Raw genomic sequence first — 18,238 nt, 5'->3', positions numbered from 1 at the left:
AACATCGCAGCGCCCGGCGGACGGTGCCCCTCTCATTAACCCAGGACACAGAACAGGTCTAAGGCCTCCTCCTCGTGAGGCAACGCCCCCGCCCCAGCGGTGCCAGTGCGGCGGGAGGGGGGGGGGGGGGCGCGGGGGATGTGTCACAAAAACCGGCACGGACGAAACTCGCTGTAAGCGTTTGATTGATGCTGGCGGCAAAAACTAAAAGGCCAGCCTCGATTTAGCGTGCTGCCCCGTATCACGGAGGCGAGTGCAAGACCAGGAGCTCGCTCCGGGACAGGTCCGTCCGTCAATAACTCGCTCAGCTCGCTGATACCCTTATTAAACCCTACACCCCCTCCCCATCTCTTCTCATCCAGAGAGAATACCCTGGATTTCAGCGGCATATTTGGATTCAGCTGTATTTGGATATCCCGGGGCCTGCAGTCGAAACCTTAAAACTGGAGATTGGGGTGGGGGTGAAAGTGAACTTCGCCCAGTGGCTCGTCCCGAGGGAGACTTTAAATGCCGCGGGAGGCGGAAGAGGGGTGAAAGCTGCAGGGGGAGGGGAGGGGGGGGTGGGCGGGGGAACACACAAACAGGGGCCCCAATATGACGGAGCCAATCCCCTTTTCGCTGGGTACAGTGCAGTTCCATTCAAACAAATCCTCCTTTAAGGAAAAAGAAAAGGTCGGTGCACAGTGGCCGAGACTCAACACCACCTGCTCTGCTCAGGCACATTTATTAACAATTAAAACTGTAAAGTAAGTGATCTAAAAAGATATAAATTATAAGACAATATCAAAAATTACCACATTTCAGCGTCGCCTCGGTGACGGAGGGCCAGTCCCATCTGGTTGTTTCTTTGCCGGGATGCGGGGAGGGAGAGGTGGGGGCGAAAGGCATTCACTCTGGGGAAGGTTTCGATATCAGGGGCACAGTTACTTAGTGTAGAAGGATCTCCCCTCGCCCTCCGCTCAGAGGGGAGTGGGAGTACCCCAGTGCATCAGGCCACAGTTGCACCCCTCGCTGTCGCTCTGCAGATCACTGGCTCACACGTGGTATTTCCAACGGGACGCGCAGCCAAAAATATAAATAAATAAAGGAAACGTTTCCGGCAACTATCGCTCAGGTTAGAATTCTCCCTTTCCACCGCCCTGAGCGAACCGTTTAGATGTTGGCCGCACTCCTTACCTGCAACTAGTGCCCGGGCGACCTGGGACAGTCGGCCATGGGGGGCATCATGGGCCGGAGCGATCCGCTCTTCACCGGAGCCTTGGTGGGTCGGAAGCATCGAGGGAATCCCAGGGCGATTCTCCCCCTCCCTAACCCGGGGTGGGGGGGGAGGGGCAGAGGGGGGTCTGCGGCCGATTGTAGTGCCAGGACCACCACCCAAGGGTGAGGTCAGCTCACTCAGCACAGGCCAGGGGGTCGGAGCCTGGGCCATTCCTGCTGTGTCTGTGTGTCTGTCTGTGATCGGGCTCAGTCCCACTCTCCTCCCCGCCCCCACGGACCCATCTACTGGAAGCTCACAGAGAATTTGCAAGAACTACGAAAGAGGGAGACACTTGTAACAAAACCGGGGGCCAGTTTACCATCTCACAGGATCTCCGAGTCCCTGGCATTCGCCTCGCCAGGCCCGATATAAATAAAACGTTTAAAAAAAAGAGAAAATTGACATTGCGCGCTCACTTATCCAGCCCGTTCTGCTTGGATTTAATGAATGCCATCCCGTGAGTCCGGAAATGCGTTTTTAACAAAGTCTCGCTCTCGAACAGCTTTCCACACACGTCACAGATCACCCCGCCCTCCAGCTTGATCCCCTCCGTCTCTCCCTTGCGCTCGGTTATCTTCGCCCCCTCAGACTCCTTCAACCCGTGCACAATGAAGAGGTGGCGGTTTAAGGAGGGGTGGGCGGTGAAGCACAGGCCGCACTGCCGGCACTGGTACGTCGAGTTCCCCGTCCGGTGCTGGGGGATGTGCTTGTGGAAATCCGAGAAGCTGCTGGTGGTGTAGCCACACTTCATGCACCGGTAGGGCGAGCTGCCATTCACCTTGCGGCTCTTGGCGCTCTCCGAGCCCCAGCGCTCCATCCCGTCCCGCGAGGCTGGCCGCTTGCGAATGGCCGTCTGTTGAGAGAGAGCGAGGGAGAGAGCGGGGTGGGGGGGAAAGAGAGGGAGGGAGAGTAGGGGGGTCAGAGGGAGGAAAGGAGGGGGGAGGGGGAGAGAGAGCGAGACAGCGTCAGAGCGCGGGAGAGAGAGCGCGCGAGAGAGAGACAGGGAGCGAGCGCGCGAGAGAGAGACAGGGAGCGAGCGCGCGAGAGAGAGACAGGGAGCGAGCGCGCGAGAGAGAGACAGGGAGCGAGCGCGCGAGAGAGAGAGACAGGGAGCGAGCGCGCGAGAGAGAGAGACAGGGAGCGAGCGCGCGAGAGAGAGACAGGGAGCGAGCGCGCGAGAGAGAGACAGGGAGCGAGCGCGCGAGAGAGAGACAGGGAGCGAGCGCGCGAGAGAGAGACAGGGAGCGAGCGCGCGAGAGAGAGACAGGGAGCGAGCGCGCGAGAGAGAGACAGGGAGCGAGCGCGCGAGAGAGAGACAGGGAGCGAGCGCGCGAGAGAGAGACAGGGAGCGAGCGCGCGAGAGAGAGACAGGGAGCGAGCGCGCGAGAGAGAGACAGGGAGCGAGCGCGCGAGAGAGAGACAGAGAGCGAGCGCGCGAGAGAGAGACAGAGAGCGAGCGCGCGAGAGAGAGACAGAGAGCGAGCGCGCGAGAGAGAGACAGAGAGCGAGGGCGCGAGAGAGAGACAGAGAGCGAGGGCGCGAGAGAGAGACAGAGAGCGAGGGCGCGAGAGAGAGACAGAGAGCGAGGGCGCGAGAGAGAGACAGAGAGCGAGGGCGCGAGAGAGAGACAGAGAGCGAGGGCGCGAGAGAGAGACAGAGAGCGAGGGCGCGAGAGAGAGACAGAGAGCGAGGGCGCGAGAGACAGAGAGCGAGGGCGCGAGAGACAGAGAGCGAGGGCGCGAGAGACAGAGAGCGAGGGAGCGAGAGACAGAGAGCGAGGGAGCGAGAGACAGAGAGCGAGGGAGCGAGAGACAGAGAGCGAGGGAGCGAGAGACAGAGAGCGAGGGAGCGAGAGACAGAGAGCGAGGGAGCGAGAGACAGAGAGCGAGGGAGCGAGAGACAGAGAGCGAGGGAGCGAGAGACAGAGAGCGAGGGAGCGAGAGACAGAGAGCGAGGGAGCGAGAGACAGAGAGCGAGGGAGCGAGAGACAGAGAGCGAGGGAGCGAGAGACAGAGAGCGAGGGAGCGAGAGACAGAGAGCGAGGGAGCGAGAGACAGAGAGCGAGGGAGCGAGAGACAGAGAGCGAGGGAGCGAGAGACAGAGAGCGAGGGAGCGAGAGACAGAGAGCGAGGGAGCGAGAGACAGAGAGCGAGGGAGCGAGAGACAGAGAGCGAGGGAGCGAGAGACAGAGAGCGAGGGAGCGAGAGACAGAGAGCGAGGGAGCGAGAGACAGAGAGCGAGGGAGCGAGAGACAGAGAGCGAGGGAGCGAGAGACAGAGAGCGAGGGAGCGAGAGACAGAGAGCGAGGGAGCGAGAGACAGAGAGCGAGGGAGCGAGAGACAGAGAGCGAGGGAGCGAGAGACAGAGAGCGAGAGACAGAGAGCGAGGGAGCGAGAGACAGAGAGCGAGGGAGCGAGAGACAGAGAGCGAGGGAGCGAGAGACAGAGAGCGAGGGAGCGAGAGACAGAGAGCGAGAGACAGAGAGCGAGGGAGCGAGAGACAGAGAGCGAGGGAGCGAGAGACAGAGAGCGAGGGAGCGAGAGACAGAGAGCGAGGGAGCGAGAGACAGAGAGCGAGGGAGCGAGAGACAGAGAGCGAGGGAGCGAGAGACAGAGAGCGAGGGAGCGAGAGACAGAGAGCGAGGGAGCGAGAGACAGAGAGCGAGGGAGCGAGAGACAGAGAGCGAGGGAGCGAGAGACAGAGAGCGAGGGAGCGAGAGACAGAGAGCGAGGGAGCGAGAGACAGAGAGCGAGGGAGCGAGAGACAGAGAGCGAGAGACAGAGAGCGAGGGAGCGAGAGACAGAGAGCGAGGGAGAGCGAGACAGAGAGCGAGGGAGATCGAGACAGAGAGCGAGGGAGATCGAGACAGAGAGCGAGGGAGAGCGAGACAGAGAGCGAGGGAGCGAGACAGAGAGCGAGGGAGCGAGACAGAGAGCGAGGGAGCGAGACAGAGAGCGAGGGAGAGAGACAGAGAGCGAGGGAGAGAGACAGAGAGCGAGGGAGAGAGACAGAGAGCGAGGGAGAGAGACAGAGAGCGAGGGAGAGAGACAGAGAGCGAGGGAGAGAGACAGAGAGCGAGGGAGAGAGACAGAGAGCGAGGGAGAGAGACAGAGAGCGAGGGAGAGAGACAGAGAGCGAGGGAGAGAGACAGAGAGCGAGGGAGAGAGACAGAGAGCGAGGGAGAGAGACAGAGAGCGAGGGAGAGAGACAGAGAGCGAGGGAGAGAGACAGAGAGCGAGGGAGAGAGACAGAGAGCGAGGGAGAGAGAGCGGGGTGGGGAGGGAGGGGGGAGGGGGAAGAGAGGGAGGGAGGGGGAGAGAGAGCGAGACAGAGAGTCAGAGCGTGAGAGAGAAGGAGAGAGAGCGCGCGAGAGAGACAGAGAGCGCATGAGAGAGACAGAGAATGTGCGCGAGAGAGAGAGTGAGGGAGAGAGAGAGAGAGAGAGCGGGGTGGGGGGAGGGAGGGGGAGAGAGAGAGAGCGAGAGACAGAGCGCGAGAGAGAGACAGAGAGCGCGCGCGAGAGAGAGAGCGAGAGAGACAGAGAGCGTGCGCGAGAGAGAGAGAGAGAGAGAGAGAGACAGAGACACAGAGAATCAGAAAGAGAGAGAAAAAAAATATTTTAAGTATGTAATCACCAGGAGATTTGCTCAGTGTTGCTCCAGCAAGTCTGTTACACTGAAACAGTTCCACAGTGAAGGGTCAGGACAATTAAAGCAAGGCGTGAATTTATACAGTACATTGCTATTTGACTGTGGAGGCAGCACAGTGGAATCCAACTCCGTCCTCACCAAACACAGGAGCACTCCATTTCTCGCAGCATTCTCTCAACAGCGATCAGCAGCAGAACCGCTTGGCTGCTTCCCCGCCCCCCACCGGGAATGAACCCAAAAACCCTCCTGCTCTGTTGGGTCACCCGCACGTTGTCTTTACTGGAACGGGCCACTTCAGGAGCCGCACGCCGCAGGTGTGCGCGATGTACATTTGGTGCGGGGAGCGTTACCTTGATGCTGACTCTCTCGAAGAGATTCTCCTGGTCCTGGGTGTGGTCCGCCATGTTAATGCCATGGATGACTTGTAAGTGCTTCTCAAGAGTCAGCCGACTGCTGAATGTCCTTTTACCCTCGGTGCAGTGTCTGGAACACAGACAGGAGGTCACAGCCCCACTCCCAGCAGTCAAACTAGCGGGCTTTATTTTAAAATACATTAAAGGGAACTCCTTAATATGTTTTCAAGATATTAAGGGGAACAGATAGAGAGAAACGATTTCCGCTGGTTGGGGAGTCTAGGACTAGGGGGCAGAGTCTAAAAATTAGAGCCAGACCTTGCAGGAGTGAAGTTAGGAAACACTTCTACACACAAAGGGTGGTAGAAATTGGGAACTTTCTTCCGCAAATGGCAATTGATGCTGGGTTAATTGTTAACTTTAAATCTGAGATTGTTAGATTTCTGTTATCGAGGGATATGGGCCAAAGGCGGGTGGATGGAGTTAGGTCGCAGAATAGCCATGATCTCATTGAACGGCGGAACAGGCTCAAGGGGCTGAATGGCCTCCTCCTGTTCCTAATGTAACAGGCTCGAGGGGCTGAATGGGCCTCCTCCTGTTCCTAATGTAACAGGCTCGAGGGGCTGAATGGGCCTCCTCCTGTCCCTGTGTAACAGGCTCGAGGGGCTGAATGGCCTCCTCCTGTTCCTGTGTAACAGGCTCGAGGGGCTGAATGGGCCTCCTCCTGTTCCTGTGTAACAGGCTCGAGGGGCTGAATGGGCCTCATCCTGTTCCTGTGTAACAGGCTCAAGGGGCTGAATGGGCCTCCTCCTGTTCCTGTGTAACAGGCTCGAGGGGCTGAATGGCCTCATCCTGTTCCTGTGTAACAGGCTCGGGGGGCTGAATGGGCCTCCTCCTGTTCCTGTGTAACAGGCTCGAGGGGCTGAATGGGCCTCCTCCTGTTCCTGTGTAACAGGCTCAAGGGGCTGAATGGCCTCCTCCTGTTCCTGTGTAACAGGCTCGAGGGGCTGAATGGGCCTCCTCCTGTTCCTGTGTAACAGGCTCGAGGGGCTGAATGGGCCTCCTCCTGTTCCTGTGTAACAGGCTCGAGGGGCTGAATGGGCCTCATCCTGTTCCTGTGTAACAGGCTCAAGGGGCTGAATGGGCCTCCTCCTGTTCCTGTGTAACAGGCTCGAGGGGCTGAATGGCCTCATCCTGTTCCTGTGTAACAGGCTCGGGGGGCTGAATGGGCCTCCTCCTGTTCCTGTGTAACAGGCTCGAGGGGCTGAATGGCCTCCTCCTGTTCCTGTGTAACAGGCTCGAGGGGCTGAATGGGCCTCCTCCTGTTCCTGTGTAACAGGCTCGAGGGGCTGAATGGGCTCCTCCTGTTCCTGTGGAGCAGGCTCGAGGGACTGAATGGCCTCCTCCTGTTCCTGTGTAACAGGCTCGAGGGGGCTGAATGGCCTCCTCCTGTTCCTGTGTAACAGGCTCGAGGGGCTGAATGGGCCTCCTCCTGTTCCGGTGTAACAGGCTCGAGGTGCTGAATGGCCTCCTCCTGTTCCTGTGTAACAGGCTCGAGGTGCTGAATGGGCCTCCTCCTGGTCCTGTGTAACAGGCTCGAGGGGCTGAATGGCCTCCTCCTGTTCCTGTGTAACAGGCTCGAGGGACTGAATGGGCTTCCTCCTGGTCCGATGTAACCAAAAGTCTTTAGTAAAGCATGTAAATAGTGAAAGGGTAGTTCAAAGGGAGGGGTTGTGGCCGATTAGGGACCAAAAAGGAGACGATCTTGTGGAGGCAGAGGGCGTGGCTGAGGTACTGAATGAGGACTTTGCATCTGTCTTCAATAGAGAGGAGGATGTTGCCAATGTCAGAGACAGAGGAGGCAGGGGCGATATTGGATAGGATAAAAATAAAGAGGAAGTACTTAAAAGGCTGTCAGTCCTCAAAAGTGGAACGGTCACCCGGTCCGGAGGATAGAAACACAGAAGATGGGAGCAGGAGTCGGCCATTCGGCCCCTCGAGCCTGCTCCGCCATTCAATGAGATCATGGCTGATCATCCAAATTCAGTACCCTGTCCCTGCCTTCTCCCCATATCCCTTGATCCCTTTAGCCTTAAGAAATATATCTTGAATATATTTAATGAATTGGCCTCTACTGCCTTCTGTGGTAGAGAATTCCACAGATTCACCACTCTCTGGGTGAAGAAATTCCTCCTCATCTCTGTCCTAAATGGCTTACCCCTTATCCTTAGACTGTGACCCCTGGTTCTGGACTCCCCGGCCATCGGGAACATCCTTCCAGCATCTAGTCCTGTTAGAATTTTATAAGTTTCAATGAGATCCCCTCTCATTCTTCTAAACTTCAGCGGTGCATCAGAGGTTACTGAGGGAAGTAAGGGTGGGAGGTGTGGAGGCCCCGGCCACAATTTTCCAATCCTCCTTGGATATGGGGGTGGTGCCAGAGGACTGGAGGATTGGAAATGTTATGCCCCTGTTCAAAAAAAGGGGAGAGGGATAAACCCGGTAACTACAGGCCAATCAGCCCAACGTCGGTGGCAGGGAAACGTTGAGACACATTAATCCGGGACAAAATTAATTAGCATTGGAAAAGTATGGGTTAAGAAATGAAAGTCAGCACGGATTTGTTAAAGGCAAATCGTGTTTGACTGACTTGACCGAGTTCCCTGATGAAGTAACGGAGAGGATAGTGCGGCTGACGTTGTGTATATGGACTTTCAAAAAGGGGTTTGACAAAGTAGCCTGATCCTGCTCCTATTTCGTGTGTCTAATTCTGTTAGATTCAGGAGATGGTTCTGTGATAGTAGATTGGCGGTTAGGATCAGATCAGCCATGATCTTATTGAATGGCGGAGCAGGCTCGAGGGGCCAATTGGCCTACTCCTGCTCCTATTTCTTATGTTCTTATGTGAAGTAAATAGACTTGTTAGCAAAATTAAAGCCCATGGAATTAAAGGGACAGTGGCGGCATGGATACAAAATTGGCGCAGGGATAGAAAGCAGAGCGTAGAGGCGAACGGTTGTTCTTCAGGCTGGAGGGAGGTCTGCAGTGGGGTTCCCTCGGGGTCGGTACCAGGACCGCTGCTCTTTTTGATATGTATTAATGACCTGGACTCAGGTATACGGGGCACAAATTCAAAGTTCACAGCTGAAATTAAACTCAGAAATGTAGTCAACAGCGAGAAGGATAGCAACAGACTGCAGGAGGACATAGACGGGCTGGTGGAACGGGCGGACACATGGCCGATGAAATTTAACGCTGAGAAGTGTGAAGTGATTCATTTTGGTAGGAAGAATGAGGAGAGGCAATATAAACTAAACGGTACAATCTTAAAGTGGATGCAGGAACAGAGAGACCTGGGGGTGTATGTACACAAAGCTTTGAAGGTGGCAGGGCCGGTTGAGAAGGCCAATAAAAAAAGCATATAGGATCCTTGGTTTTATTAATAAAGGCACAGAGTACAAAAGCAAGGAAGTTATTCTAAACCTTTCTCAATCACTGGTTAGGCCCCAGCCGGAGTATTGCGTTCAACTCTGGGCACCGCACTTTAAGAAGGATGTCCTTTGCTTTTTGTGGACCCAGATTGAAGATAATCGGCAAAAGAACCAGAGGTGACGTAAGGAATCTTGGGGGAAAAATTCGGTTGCTGTGCGCCTCCCGTTAGGGCGTTAACGGGGCACAAGGCAACTAGCGTCCGGGCGGGGCACCACCAACGCCTCCCGCGAAATTCAGCGGCGGCGGTAACCGATAGCGCCCCGAGGCGCTGCGCCGCCAGCGATGATGTCATTGCCGTGCGCAGCGTCCCGCTCGCGCCCCCTGACTTACCGCCGACCCGTGGTCGGGGCGGCGCTAATTAAAGGCGAGGTGCCGGGCGGACATTTTTGTTGCTGGCCGGCACGTGTCTCTGCTCCCTGTCCCCGGCCTCCTGACCCACACACAGAGTGCCGGCTGTGCTCCGTGAGCCCGGCACTTCTCGAGTGCCGGGCTCTTTTGTCGGCACTCCAATCCCCGATGGCCCGGCTGGGCCCCGGGTTGCGCTGCGCAAGGACGCTCCCCTTTAAGAAGCGGAGGAAGGCATGCAGTACCGTGGCGCGACGTGCCGCAGCGCCACATAGCGTCACGATATTCCCTCGCAGCGCCCCAAGAGGGAGGCGGGGTGCTTCCAGTAGCGCCCCACTTCCCCCCCTAGGGTGCTATCACTCAATTTCAGCCGCGCGGGGGGGTGCGACTCAATTTCTCCCCCCCATGTTTTTTACGCAGCGAGTTGTCGCGATCTGGAACGCGCTACCTGAAAGGGCGGTGGATGCAGATTCAATTGTAACTTTCAAAAGTTTCAGCCTGGAGCAGGACTAAAACCCACAACCTTTGGACTCAGGCGAGAGTGCCACGCACTGAGCCCCGGCTGTGCGCGCTCTCACGGTCTAGCCACCCGCCGCGATACAGCGATGCAGCAGCTGGCTGGCCGAGTGTAATTACCGCGGGAGGTTCACCGCGCGGCCGAAAGAGAATTGAAACTAGAAACGGGGTTAAAGGTTACCGGCAGTTGTAAACGCGTTTAATCCCCTCGTGGTTGACTCGGACGTGTCTCCGCAAACTCGGCGCCGAGCAAAACGATCTCTCGCAGAGCCGGCACGGGAACTTCTTCATCGCCTGCCGGCAAATCCATAGATAAGACACTGCTGAAAATATTCGTTACTGTTCCGCGAGGCAGACATTATCCTGCAACCCCCCCACATCTCAGAAACATCGCCGATACAATGATTAACTTTGAAGTGCGGTGATTGCGGTTATGCAGGCAACCATTTAGCGCACAAAAAGATCCCACAATCAACGACGAGGTGATGATATTCGGTTTCGTTTGATGGTGTCGGTAGAGGGAACGTTTTTTGGTCAGGGCCTCGGTTTAACGTCGCTTCCGACAGTGCGGCGCTCCCTCAGTACTGCCCCTCCGACAGTGCGGCGCTCCCTCAGTACCGCCCCTCCGACAGTGCGGCGCTCCCTCAGTACCGCCCCTCCGACAGTGCGGCGCTCCCTCAGTACCGCCCCTCCGACACTCCCTCAGTACTGTCCCTCCGACAGTGCGGCGCTCCCTCAGTACTGCCCCTCCGACAGTGCGGTGCTCCCTCAGTACCGCCCCTCCGACAGTGCGGCGCTCCCTCAGTACAGCCCCTCCGACAGTGCGGCGCTCCCTCAGTACTGCCCCTCAGACAGTGCGGCGCTCCCTCAGTACTGCCCCTCCGACAGTGCGGCGCTCCCTCAGTACTGCCCCTCCGACAGTGCGGCACTCCCTCAGTACCGCCCCTCGGATAGTGCGGCGCTCCCTCAGTACTGCCCCTCCGACAGTGCGGCGCTCCCTCAGTACTGCCCCTCCGACAGTGCGGCACTCCCTCAGTACTGCCCCTCCGACAGTGCGGCGCTCCCTCAGTACTGCCCCTCCGACAGTGCGGCACTCCCTCAGTAATGCCCCTCCGACAGTGCGGCGCTCCCTCAGTACTGCCCCTCCGACAGTGCGGCACTCCCTCAGTACTGTCCCTCCGACAGTGCGGCGCTCCCTCAGTACCGCCCCTCCGACAGTGCGGCACTCCCTCAGTAATGCCCCTCCGACAGTGCGGCGCTCCCTCAGTACTGCACTGGGAGTGTCGGACTGGATTATGGTCTCTATCCTGCGACGGGGCTCAAACCAGCAACCTGATTCAAGGTGACCTTCATTATTCCTAAGTGTATTTGATGGGACAGTGTAGAAGGAGCTTTACTCTGTATCTAACCCGTGCTGTACCTGCCCTGGGAGTGTTTGATGGGACAGTGTAGAGGGAGCTTTACTCTGTATCTAACCCGTGCTGTACTGGCCCTGGGGGTGTTTGATGGGACAGTGTAGAGGGAGCTTTACTCTGTATCTAACCCGTGCTGTACCTGCCCTGGGAGTGTTTGATGGGACAGTGTAGAGGGAGCTTTACTCTGTATCTAACCCGTGCTGTACCTGCCCTGGGGGTGTTTGATGGGACAGTGTAGAGGGAGCTTTACTCTGTATCTAACCCGTGCTCTACCTGCCCTGGGGGTGTTTGATGGGACAGTGTAGAGGGAGCTTTACTCTGTATCTAACCCATGCTGTACCTGCCCTGGGAGTGTTTGACGGGACAGTGTAGGGGGAGCTTTACTCTGTATCTAACCCGTGCTGTACCTGCCCTGGGAGTGTTTTGATGGGACAGTGTACAGGGAGCTTTACTCTGTATCTAACCCTTGCTGTACCTACCCTGGGAGTGTTTGATGGGACAGTGTAGACGGAGCTTTACTCTGTATCTAACCCGTGCTGTACCTGCCCTGGGAGTGTTTTGATGGATGCCTGAAGCACTTGTATTCTTCACCTTGTGCATTGCAAAAAAAATCTCCACGAGGCTCAAAGCCAATGCAACAACGGATGTACTTCGAACTATGACCGATTGCGATTGAGGTCAGCTGCAGGAGCTTTCAGTGTTTTACTCGTGATACCCGACATTGTCCCAACACTCGATCGCGGTCCCGCTCACCCGGACTCCGCCCGCTCCCATACACTGACCTTGCCGTGGTCCTTCTTCATGTGGGAGACGTATTCCTCGCGCTCGGGGAACCACATCTGGCACTGCCCGCAAGTCCAGCCCGCGTTCTTCAGCTTCAGCCGCATCTCTTTCCTCCGCTGGAGGGTGAGCACGGCCTTGGGGCTGGAGGACGACTCGTCGGTGGAGGAGTCCGTGGAGTCGGGGCTCGACTTTGCCGCTTCTTTGACGGACGAGACTGTCCGGCTTTCAATCACGTCCTCGGTTTTCAAGCTGGAATGGGTGCTCTGAGGGAAGGGAAGCAGCATTTACTCCCCGTGCTTTTAAAAGGAGAAGTGCTCCTCCAATTCTCTCCCCATCTGTCCTGACAGCCCAGCGCTCCCTCAGTACCAACACTTCGACAGTGCGGCGCTCCCTCAGTACTGCCCCTCCGACAGTGCGGCGCTCCCTCAGTACCGCCCCTCCGACAGTGCGGCGCTCCCTCAGTACTGCCCCTTCGACAGTGCGGCGCTCCCTCAGTACTGCCCCTCCGACAGTGCGGCGCTCCCTCAGTACTGCCCCTCCGACAGTGTGGCGCTCCCTCAGTCCCGCCCCTCCGACAGTGCGGCACCCCCTCAGTACTGCCCCTCCGACAGTGCGGCGCACTCTGTACTGCCCCTCCGACAGTGCAGCGCTCCCTCAGTATTGCCCCTCCGACAGTGCTGTGCAGAGGAAATGGAAAGTCACCGTGCGACCCCCCTCACCTTGATGTGCTCCATCATAGTCCGTTTCTGGGCGAAGAGCACTGGGCACTGTGGGCACTTGAAGACACTGACCCGTTGCTTGCTCAGGTGCTGGTCAAAGTGGGCGCTCAGCAATGGCTGATGGGTGAAGACCGTGTCACACATGGCGCATTTGTGAATCACTCTGTGGCCGAGGGAGAGAGAGAAGGAAAAAAAACAAAGTTAAGAGTAACTGCCCGGAGGCAGAGGGTTTGAAACACCCACTGCCACAGTAATTAGTAACAGAACAAGGAACCGAATCACAGAGTTTAACAAATCCCTCACTTGGAGGTGATTTCACTTAACAAGACTTATCGTGATTCAAGTCCCACTCCAGACACTGGAGCACAAAAATCAAGGCCAACACTCCCAGTGCAGTGCTGAGGGAGCGCCGCACTGTCGGAGGGGCGGTACTGAGGGAGCGCCGCACTGTCGGAGGGGCAGTACTGAGGGAGCGCCGCACGGTCGGAGGGCCAGTACTGAGGGAGCGCCGCACTGTCGGAGGGTCAGTACTGAGGGAGCGCCGCACTGTCGGTGGGTCAGTACTGAGGGAGCGCCGCACTGTCGGAGGGGCAGTACTGAGGGAGCGCCGCACTGTCGGAGGGGCGGTACTGAGGGAGCGCCGCACTGTCGGAGGGGCGGTACTGAGGGAGCGCCGCACTGTCGGAGGGGCAGTACTGAGGGAGCACCGCACTGTCGGAGGGGCAGTACTGAGGGAGCGCCGCACTGTCGGAGGGGCAGTACTGAGGGAGCGCCGCACTGTCGGAGGGTCAGTACTGAGGGAGCGCCGCACTGTCGGAGGGGCATTACTGAGGGAGCGCCGCACTGTCGGAGGGGCAGTACTGAGGGAGCGCCGCACTGTCGGAGGGGCGGTACTGAGGGAGCGCCGCACTGTTGGAGGGGCAGTGCTGAGGGAGAGCCACACTGTCGGAGGGGCATTACTGAGGGAGCGCCGCACTGTCGGAGGGGCAGTACTGAGGGAGCGCCGCACTGTCGGAGGGGCGGTACTGAGGGAGCGCCGCACTGTCGGAGGGGCAGTGCTGAGGGAGAGCCACACTGTCGGAGGGGCAGTACTGAGGGAGCGCCTCACAGTCTGAGGGGCAGTACTGAGGGAGCGCCGCACTGTCGGAGGGGCGGTACTGAGGGAGCGCCGCACTGTCGGAGGGGCGGTACTGAGGGAGCGCCGCACTGTCGGAGGGGCGGTACTGAGGGAGCGCCGCACTGTCGGAGGGACGGTACTGAGGGAGCGCCGCACTGTCGGAGGGGCGGTACTGAGGGAGCGCCACACCGTCGGAAGTGACGACTTTCAGATGAGACGTTAAACCGAGGCCCCGTCTGCCCTCTCAGGTGGATGTAAAAGATCCCACGGCCACTATTGGAAGAAGAGCAGGGGGAGTTCTCCCCGGTGTCCTGGGGCCAATATTTATCCCTCAACCAACATCATTAAAAAAATGATCTGGTCATTCTCACATTGCTGTTTGTGGGATCTTGTTGTGCACAAATTGGCTGCCGCGTTTCCTACATTACAACAGTGACTACACATCAAAAAAAGTACTTAATTGGCTGTAAAGCACTTTGGGACGGCCGACGGTCATGAAAGGCGCTGGAGAAATGTAAGTCTTTCGTTTGAATATTAAGATAATCAAGGGTTATGGGGCTAGTGCAGGAAAGTGGAGATGAGGTAGAAGATCAGCCATGATCTTATTGAATGGCAGAGCAGGCTCAAAGGGCCAAATGGCCGACTCCTGCTCCTATTTCATTACATGTGCCAAGTGGCCATGCGTTGAGGGTAGATATTAAACATTGTTCAGCTATTCACCCATGGGGGCATCACGGTCAAACCCCATCAGGTCCACACAGGTACTCTAACCCTGCAGGGATGGCTAGACAGTGCCCAGGAGCAGGAGGCCCCAGTTGATATTATCCCAGGTACAACTGCAGGAGCCCCCCTCGACAGTGCCGCTGAGATCTGCTCACTCCTCGTCACAGCGCGGCTCAGTGTCGACCACACTGGGGTGGGGTACGGAACGGAGCAGAGTCCTCAGCGACACTCCCATCATCGGATGCGAGGCTGTACTCAGCAGGCAGTTCTTCCCTAGCCCCAGAACGCCAGCCATTTTTTGGTACAGTTACTTCTACCTCACTGGCGCCAATCCCTGCTCCATTGACCTTCACCAACCTCCGTCCAAGCTGCTTTGCCTGATCGATAAACTTGTATCACACTTGGAGCACTGTGCACAGTTCTGGTCTCCATATACCTTGGTTAGACCACACTTGGAGCACTGTGCACAGTTCTGGTCTCCATATACCTCGGTTAGACCACACTTGGAGCACTGTGCACAGTTCTGGTCTCCATATACCTTGGTTAGGCCACACTTGGAGCACTGTGCACAGTTCTGGTCTCCATATACCTTGGTTAGGCCACACTTGGAGCACTGTGCACAGTTCTGGTCTCCATATACCTAGGTTAGACCACACTTGGAGCACTGTGCACAGTTCTGGTCTCCATATACCTAGGTTAGACCACACTTGGAGCACTGTGCACAGTTCTGGTCTCCATGTACCTCGGTTAGACCACACTTGGAGCACTGTGCACAGTTCTGGTCTCCATATTACAAAAAGGATATAGAGGCACTGGGGAAGTTGCAAAAAAGATTGACAAGGATGATCCCAGAACTGAGAGGTTAGAACTATCAGGAAAGACTGAACAGGCTGGGGCTCTTTCCTCTAGAAAAGAGAAGGCCTGATCGAGGTCTTTAAGATTAAGAAGGGATTTCGATAGGGTAGGTGTTTCCACTTGTGGGGGAGACCAGAACTAGGGGCCGTCAATAGAAGATCGTCACTAATAAATCCAATGGGGAATTCAGGAGAAACTTCTTTACCCAGAGAGTGGTGAGAATGTGGAACTCGCTACCACAGGGAGTGGTTGAAGCGAATAGTATTGATGCATTTAAGGGGAAGCTGGATAAACACATGAGGGAGAAAGGAATAGAAGGATATGGTGATAGGGTGAGATGAAGAGGGGGTGGGAGGAGGCTGGTGTTGATGGGGTGAGATGAAGAGGGGTGGGAGGAGGCTGGTGTTGATGGGGTGAGATGAAGAGGGGTGGGAGGAGGCTGGTGTTGATGGGGTGAGATGAAGAGGGGTGGGAGGAGGCTGGTGTTGATGGGGTGAGATGAAGAGGGGTGGGAGGGGGCTGGTGTTGAGGGGTGAGATGAAGAGGGGTGGGAGGAGGCTGGTGTTGAGGGGTGAGATGAAGAGGGGTGGGAGGAGGCTGGTGTAATGGGGTGAGATGAAGAGGGGTGGGAGGAGGCTGGTGTTGATGGGGTGAGATGAAGAGGGGTGGGAGGAGGCTGGTGTGGATGGGGTGAGATGAAGAGGGGTGGGAGGAGGCTGGTGTGGGGAATAAACACCGGCACGGAGCAGTGGGGCCGAATGGCCTGTTCCTATGCTGTACATTCGATGCCTTCTACCCCCTGGTGCGCAGCATGCCCTCAGCTGTGCGATGCCACCCTGCGGGAGATTGCGTGCCTCTCACTGACCCCGGTCGGTGTGGGGGGGGGGGGGGGGGGGGTGGTTGCGGTAGGGGGGGCAGAGAGTTTCTCCTCGCTGCTGTGCATTAGTAGCCGTGTAAACGTCATATGTGTTGTGGAATAGCCCACCATCACGCCTCTTGGGGTGAGGTAGAGGAAGGGAGCGGGCTCACATGGAAGGTTGAGTCAGCGCTCTCCGGAGACGAGGGGGAGTTTTGTCCTTTGCCTCAATTAGCACCGCCTGGGCTGTCGACGTTGCATGAGATCGCACGAGAGGGTACAGAGGAGATTCACGAGGATGCTGCCAGGACTGGAGAATTTTAGCTCGAGGGTGCTGACAATGTGGAACTCGCTACCACAGGGAGTGGTCGAGGCGAATAGTATAGATGCATTTAAGGGGAGGCTGGATCAACCCATGAGGGAGAAGGGAATAGAGGGTTACGCTGATAGAGTTAGATGAGGAAAGACGGGAGGAGGCTCGAGTGGAGCATAAACGCCGGCATGGACTGGTTGGGCCGAATGGCCTGTTTCTGTGCCGGATAGCCTATGTAATCCTGTGTGATCGCACTAGACAGCGTACAGAGGAGATTTACCAGGATGTTGACCAGGCTGGAGAATATTAGCGATGAGGAAAGATTGGATCAGCTGGGGTTGTTTTCTTTGGAACGGAGGAGGCGGAGGGAAGACTTAATTGAGGTGTATAAAATTATGAGGGGCCTGGATAGAGTGGATAGGAAGGACCGATTTCCCTTAGCAGAGGGGTCAATAACCAGGGGGCAGAGATTGAAAGTCATTGGTCGGAGGTTTAGAGGGGAGTTGAGGAGAGCTTTCTTCACCCAGAGGGTGGTGGGGGTCTGGAACTCACTGCCTGAAAGGGTGGTCGAGGCAGAAACCCTCATCGCATTTAAAAAGTACTTGGATGTGCGCTTGAAGTGCCGGAACTGACAGGGCTACGGACCGAGAGCTGGAAAGTGGGATTAGGCTGTGGATGGCTTTTTGTTGGCCGGCATGGACACGACGGGCCGAATGGCCTCCTTCTCTGCCGTAAATTGCTGTGATTCTTTGAAACACTGCAGCACCGCCCTCGCCTTGGAAACCCCCGCCACCCGCCACCCGCCCCCCCCCGCCGACGTTTACTTACTTGGCTTGCTGGTTGCTGACGCCCGGGTGCTGCGTGTAGATGTGCGAGTGGGCGCTGGGAGCCGACTTGAAGGCCATCGGGCATATCGGGCACTTGTGGAAAGCCTCGCAGTGCACGTCCTGAATGTGAGACTTGATCGAGGTGATCCCTCCGTACACAACTCCGCACTGGGGGCACCTTCGGGGAAAAGCAGAGAGAGAGAGATTGGTTTAAGCAACGCCTGGGCGACTGAGCTCAAGGACACAGGGCCGTGCGCCTCTGCACAGGGGCCGACCACAGATCCTCCCAACCACGATATAAAAGTCTAAATGCAGCTCCCGCACATCTCGGGTTCCTGACACTGACTGACTTTGGGGTCCTGCCTGGGCCACAAGCCGAAAGGGGGAAAAAAAAAAAAAAAGAACGTTGCATTTCTCCCACGCCTTTCACCACCTCAGGACGGCCCAAAGCGCTTTACAGACACTTGTTTTTTTTGAAGTGCGGTCACTGTTGTAATCTGGGAAACGCGGCAGCCGATTTGCGCACAGCAAGCTCCCACACACAGCAGTGACCCGTTTGTTTAGTGATGTTGGTTCAGGGATAAATATCGACCAGGACACCGGGGAGAACTCTTCTTCAAACAGTGACCGTGGGATCTTTTACGTCAACCAGAGAGGACAGACGGGGTCTCGCTTTAACATCTCATCCGAAAGACGGCCCCTCCGACAGTGCGGCGCTCCCTCAGTACTGCCCCTCCGACAGTGCGGCTCTCCCTCAGTACCGCCCCTCCGACAGTGCGGCACTCCCTCAGTACCGCCCCTCCGACAGTGCGGCGCTCCCTCAGTACTGCCCCTCCGACAGTGCGGCGCTCCCTCAGTACCGCCCCTCCGACAGTGCGGCGCTCCCTCAGTACTGCCCCTCCGACAGTGCGGCGCTCCCTCGGTACCACCCCTCCGACAGTGCGGCGCTCCCTCGGTACCACCCCTCCGACAGTGCGGCGCTCCCTCAGTACCGCCCCTCCGACAGTGCGGCGCTC

The 18,238-nt window shown here is 57.2% G+C and overlaps 1 protein-coding gene across 4 annotated transcripts in view; it reads right to left on the bottom strand.

Moving 5' to 3' along the window:
• Positions 1–688: 688 nt before the first annotated feature.
• LOC147086417 (zinc finger protein 687-like) overlaps positions 689–18,238 on the bottom strand; it is a 72,505-nt gene continuing 54,955 nt past the window's right edge. For 3 of the 4 annotated variants that reach the window (XM_085978520.1, XM_085978519.1, XM_085978518.1), the window contains 6 exons: positions 17,224–17,400; positions 12,532–12,694; positions 11,812–12,075; positions 9,796–9,908; positions 5,259–5,391; positions 689–2,111 (listed from right to left, as the gene is read on the bottom strand). In XM_085978520.1, coding sequence (XP_085834646.1) covers positions 1,671–2,111; positions 5,259–5,391; positions 9,796–9,908; positions 11,812–12,075; positions 12,532–12,694; positions 17,224–17,400 — 1,291 coding nt within the window. In that variant the 3' untranslated portion in view covers positions 689–1,670. The remainder of the gene's footprint in view (positions 2,112–5,258; positions 5,392–9,795; positions 9,909–11,811; positions 12,076–12,531; positions 12,695–17,223; positions 17,401–18,238) is intronic. The other variant, XM_085978521.1, reaches the window with a different exon arrangement.

This window comes from Somniosus microcephalus, unplaced genomic scaffold (genome assembly GCF_052327205.1).
Source record: "Somniosus microcephalus isolate GS21.2 unplaced genomic scaffold, FLI_Smic_1.0 unresolved_chr7, whole genome shotgun sequence".
Taxonomy (NCBI): domain Eukaryota; kingdom Metazoa; phylum Chordata; class Chondrichthyes; order Squaliformes; family Somniosidae; genus Somniosus; species Somniosus microcephalus.
The sequence above is the reverse complement of the archived record's forward strand: the minus strand, read 5'-3'. Positions and strand labels throughout refer to the sequence as shown.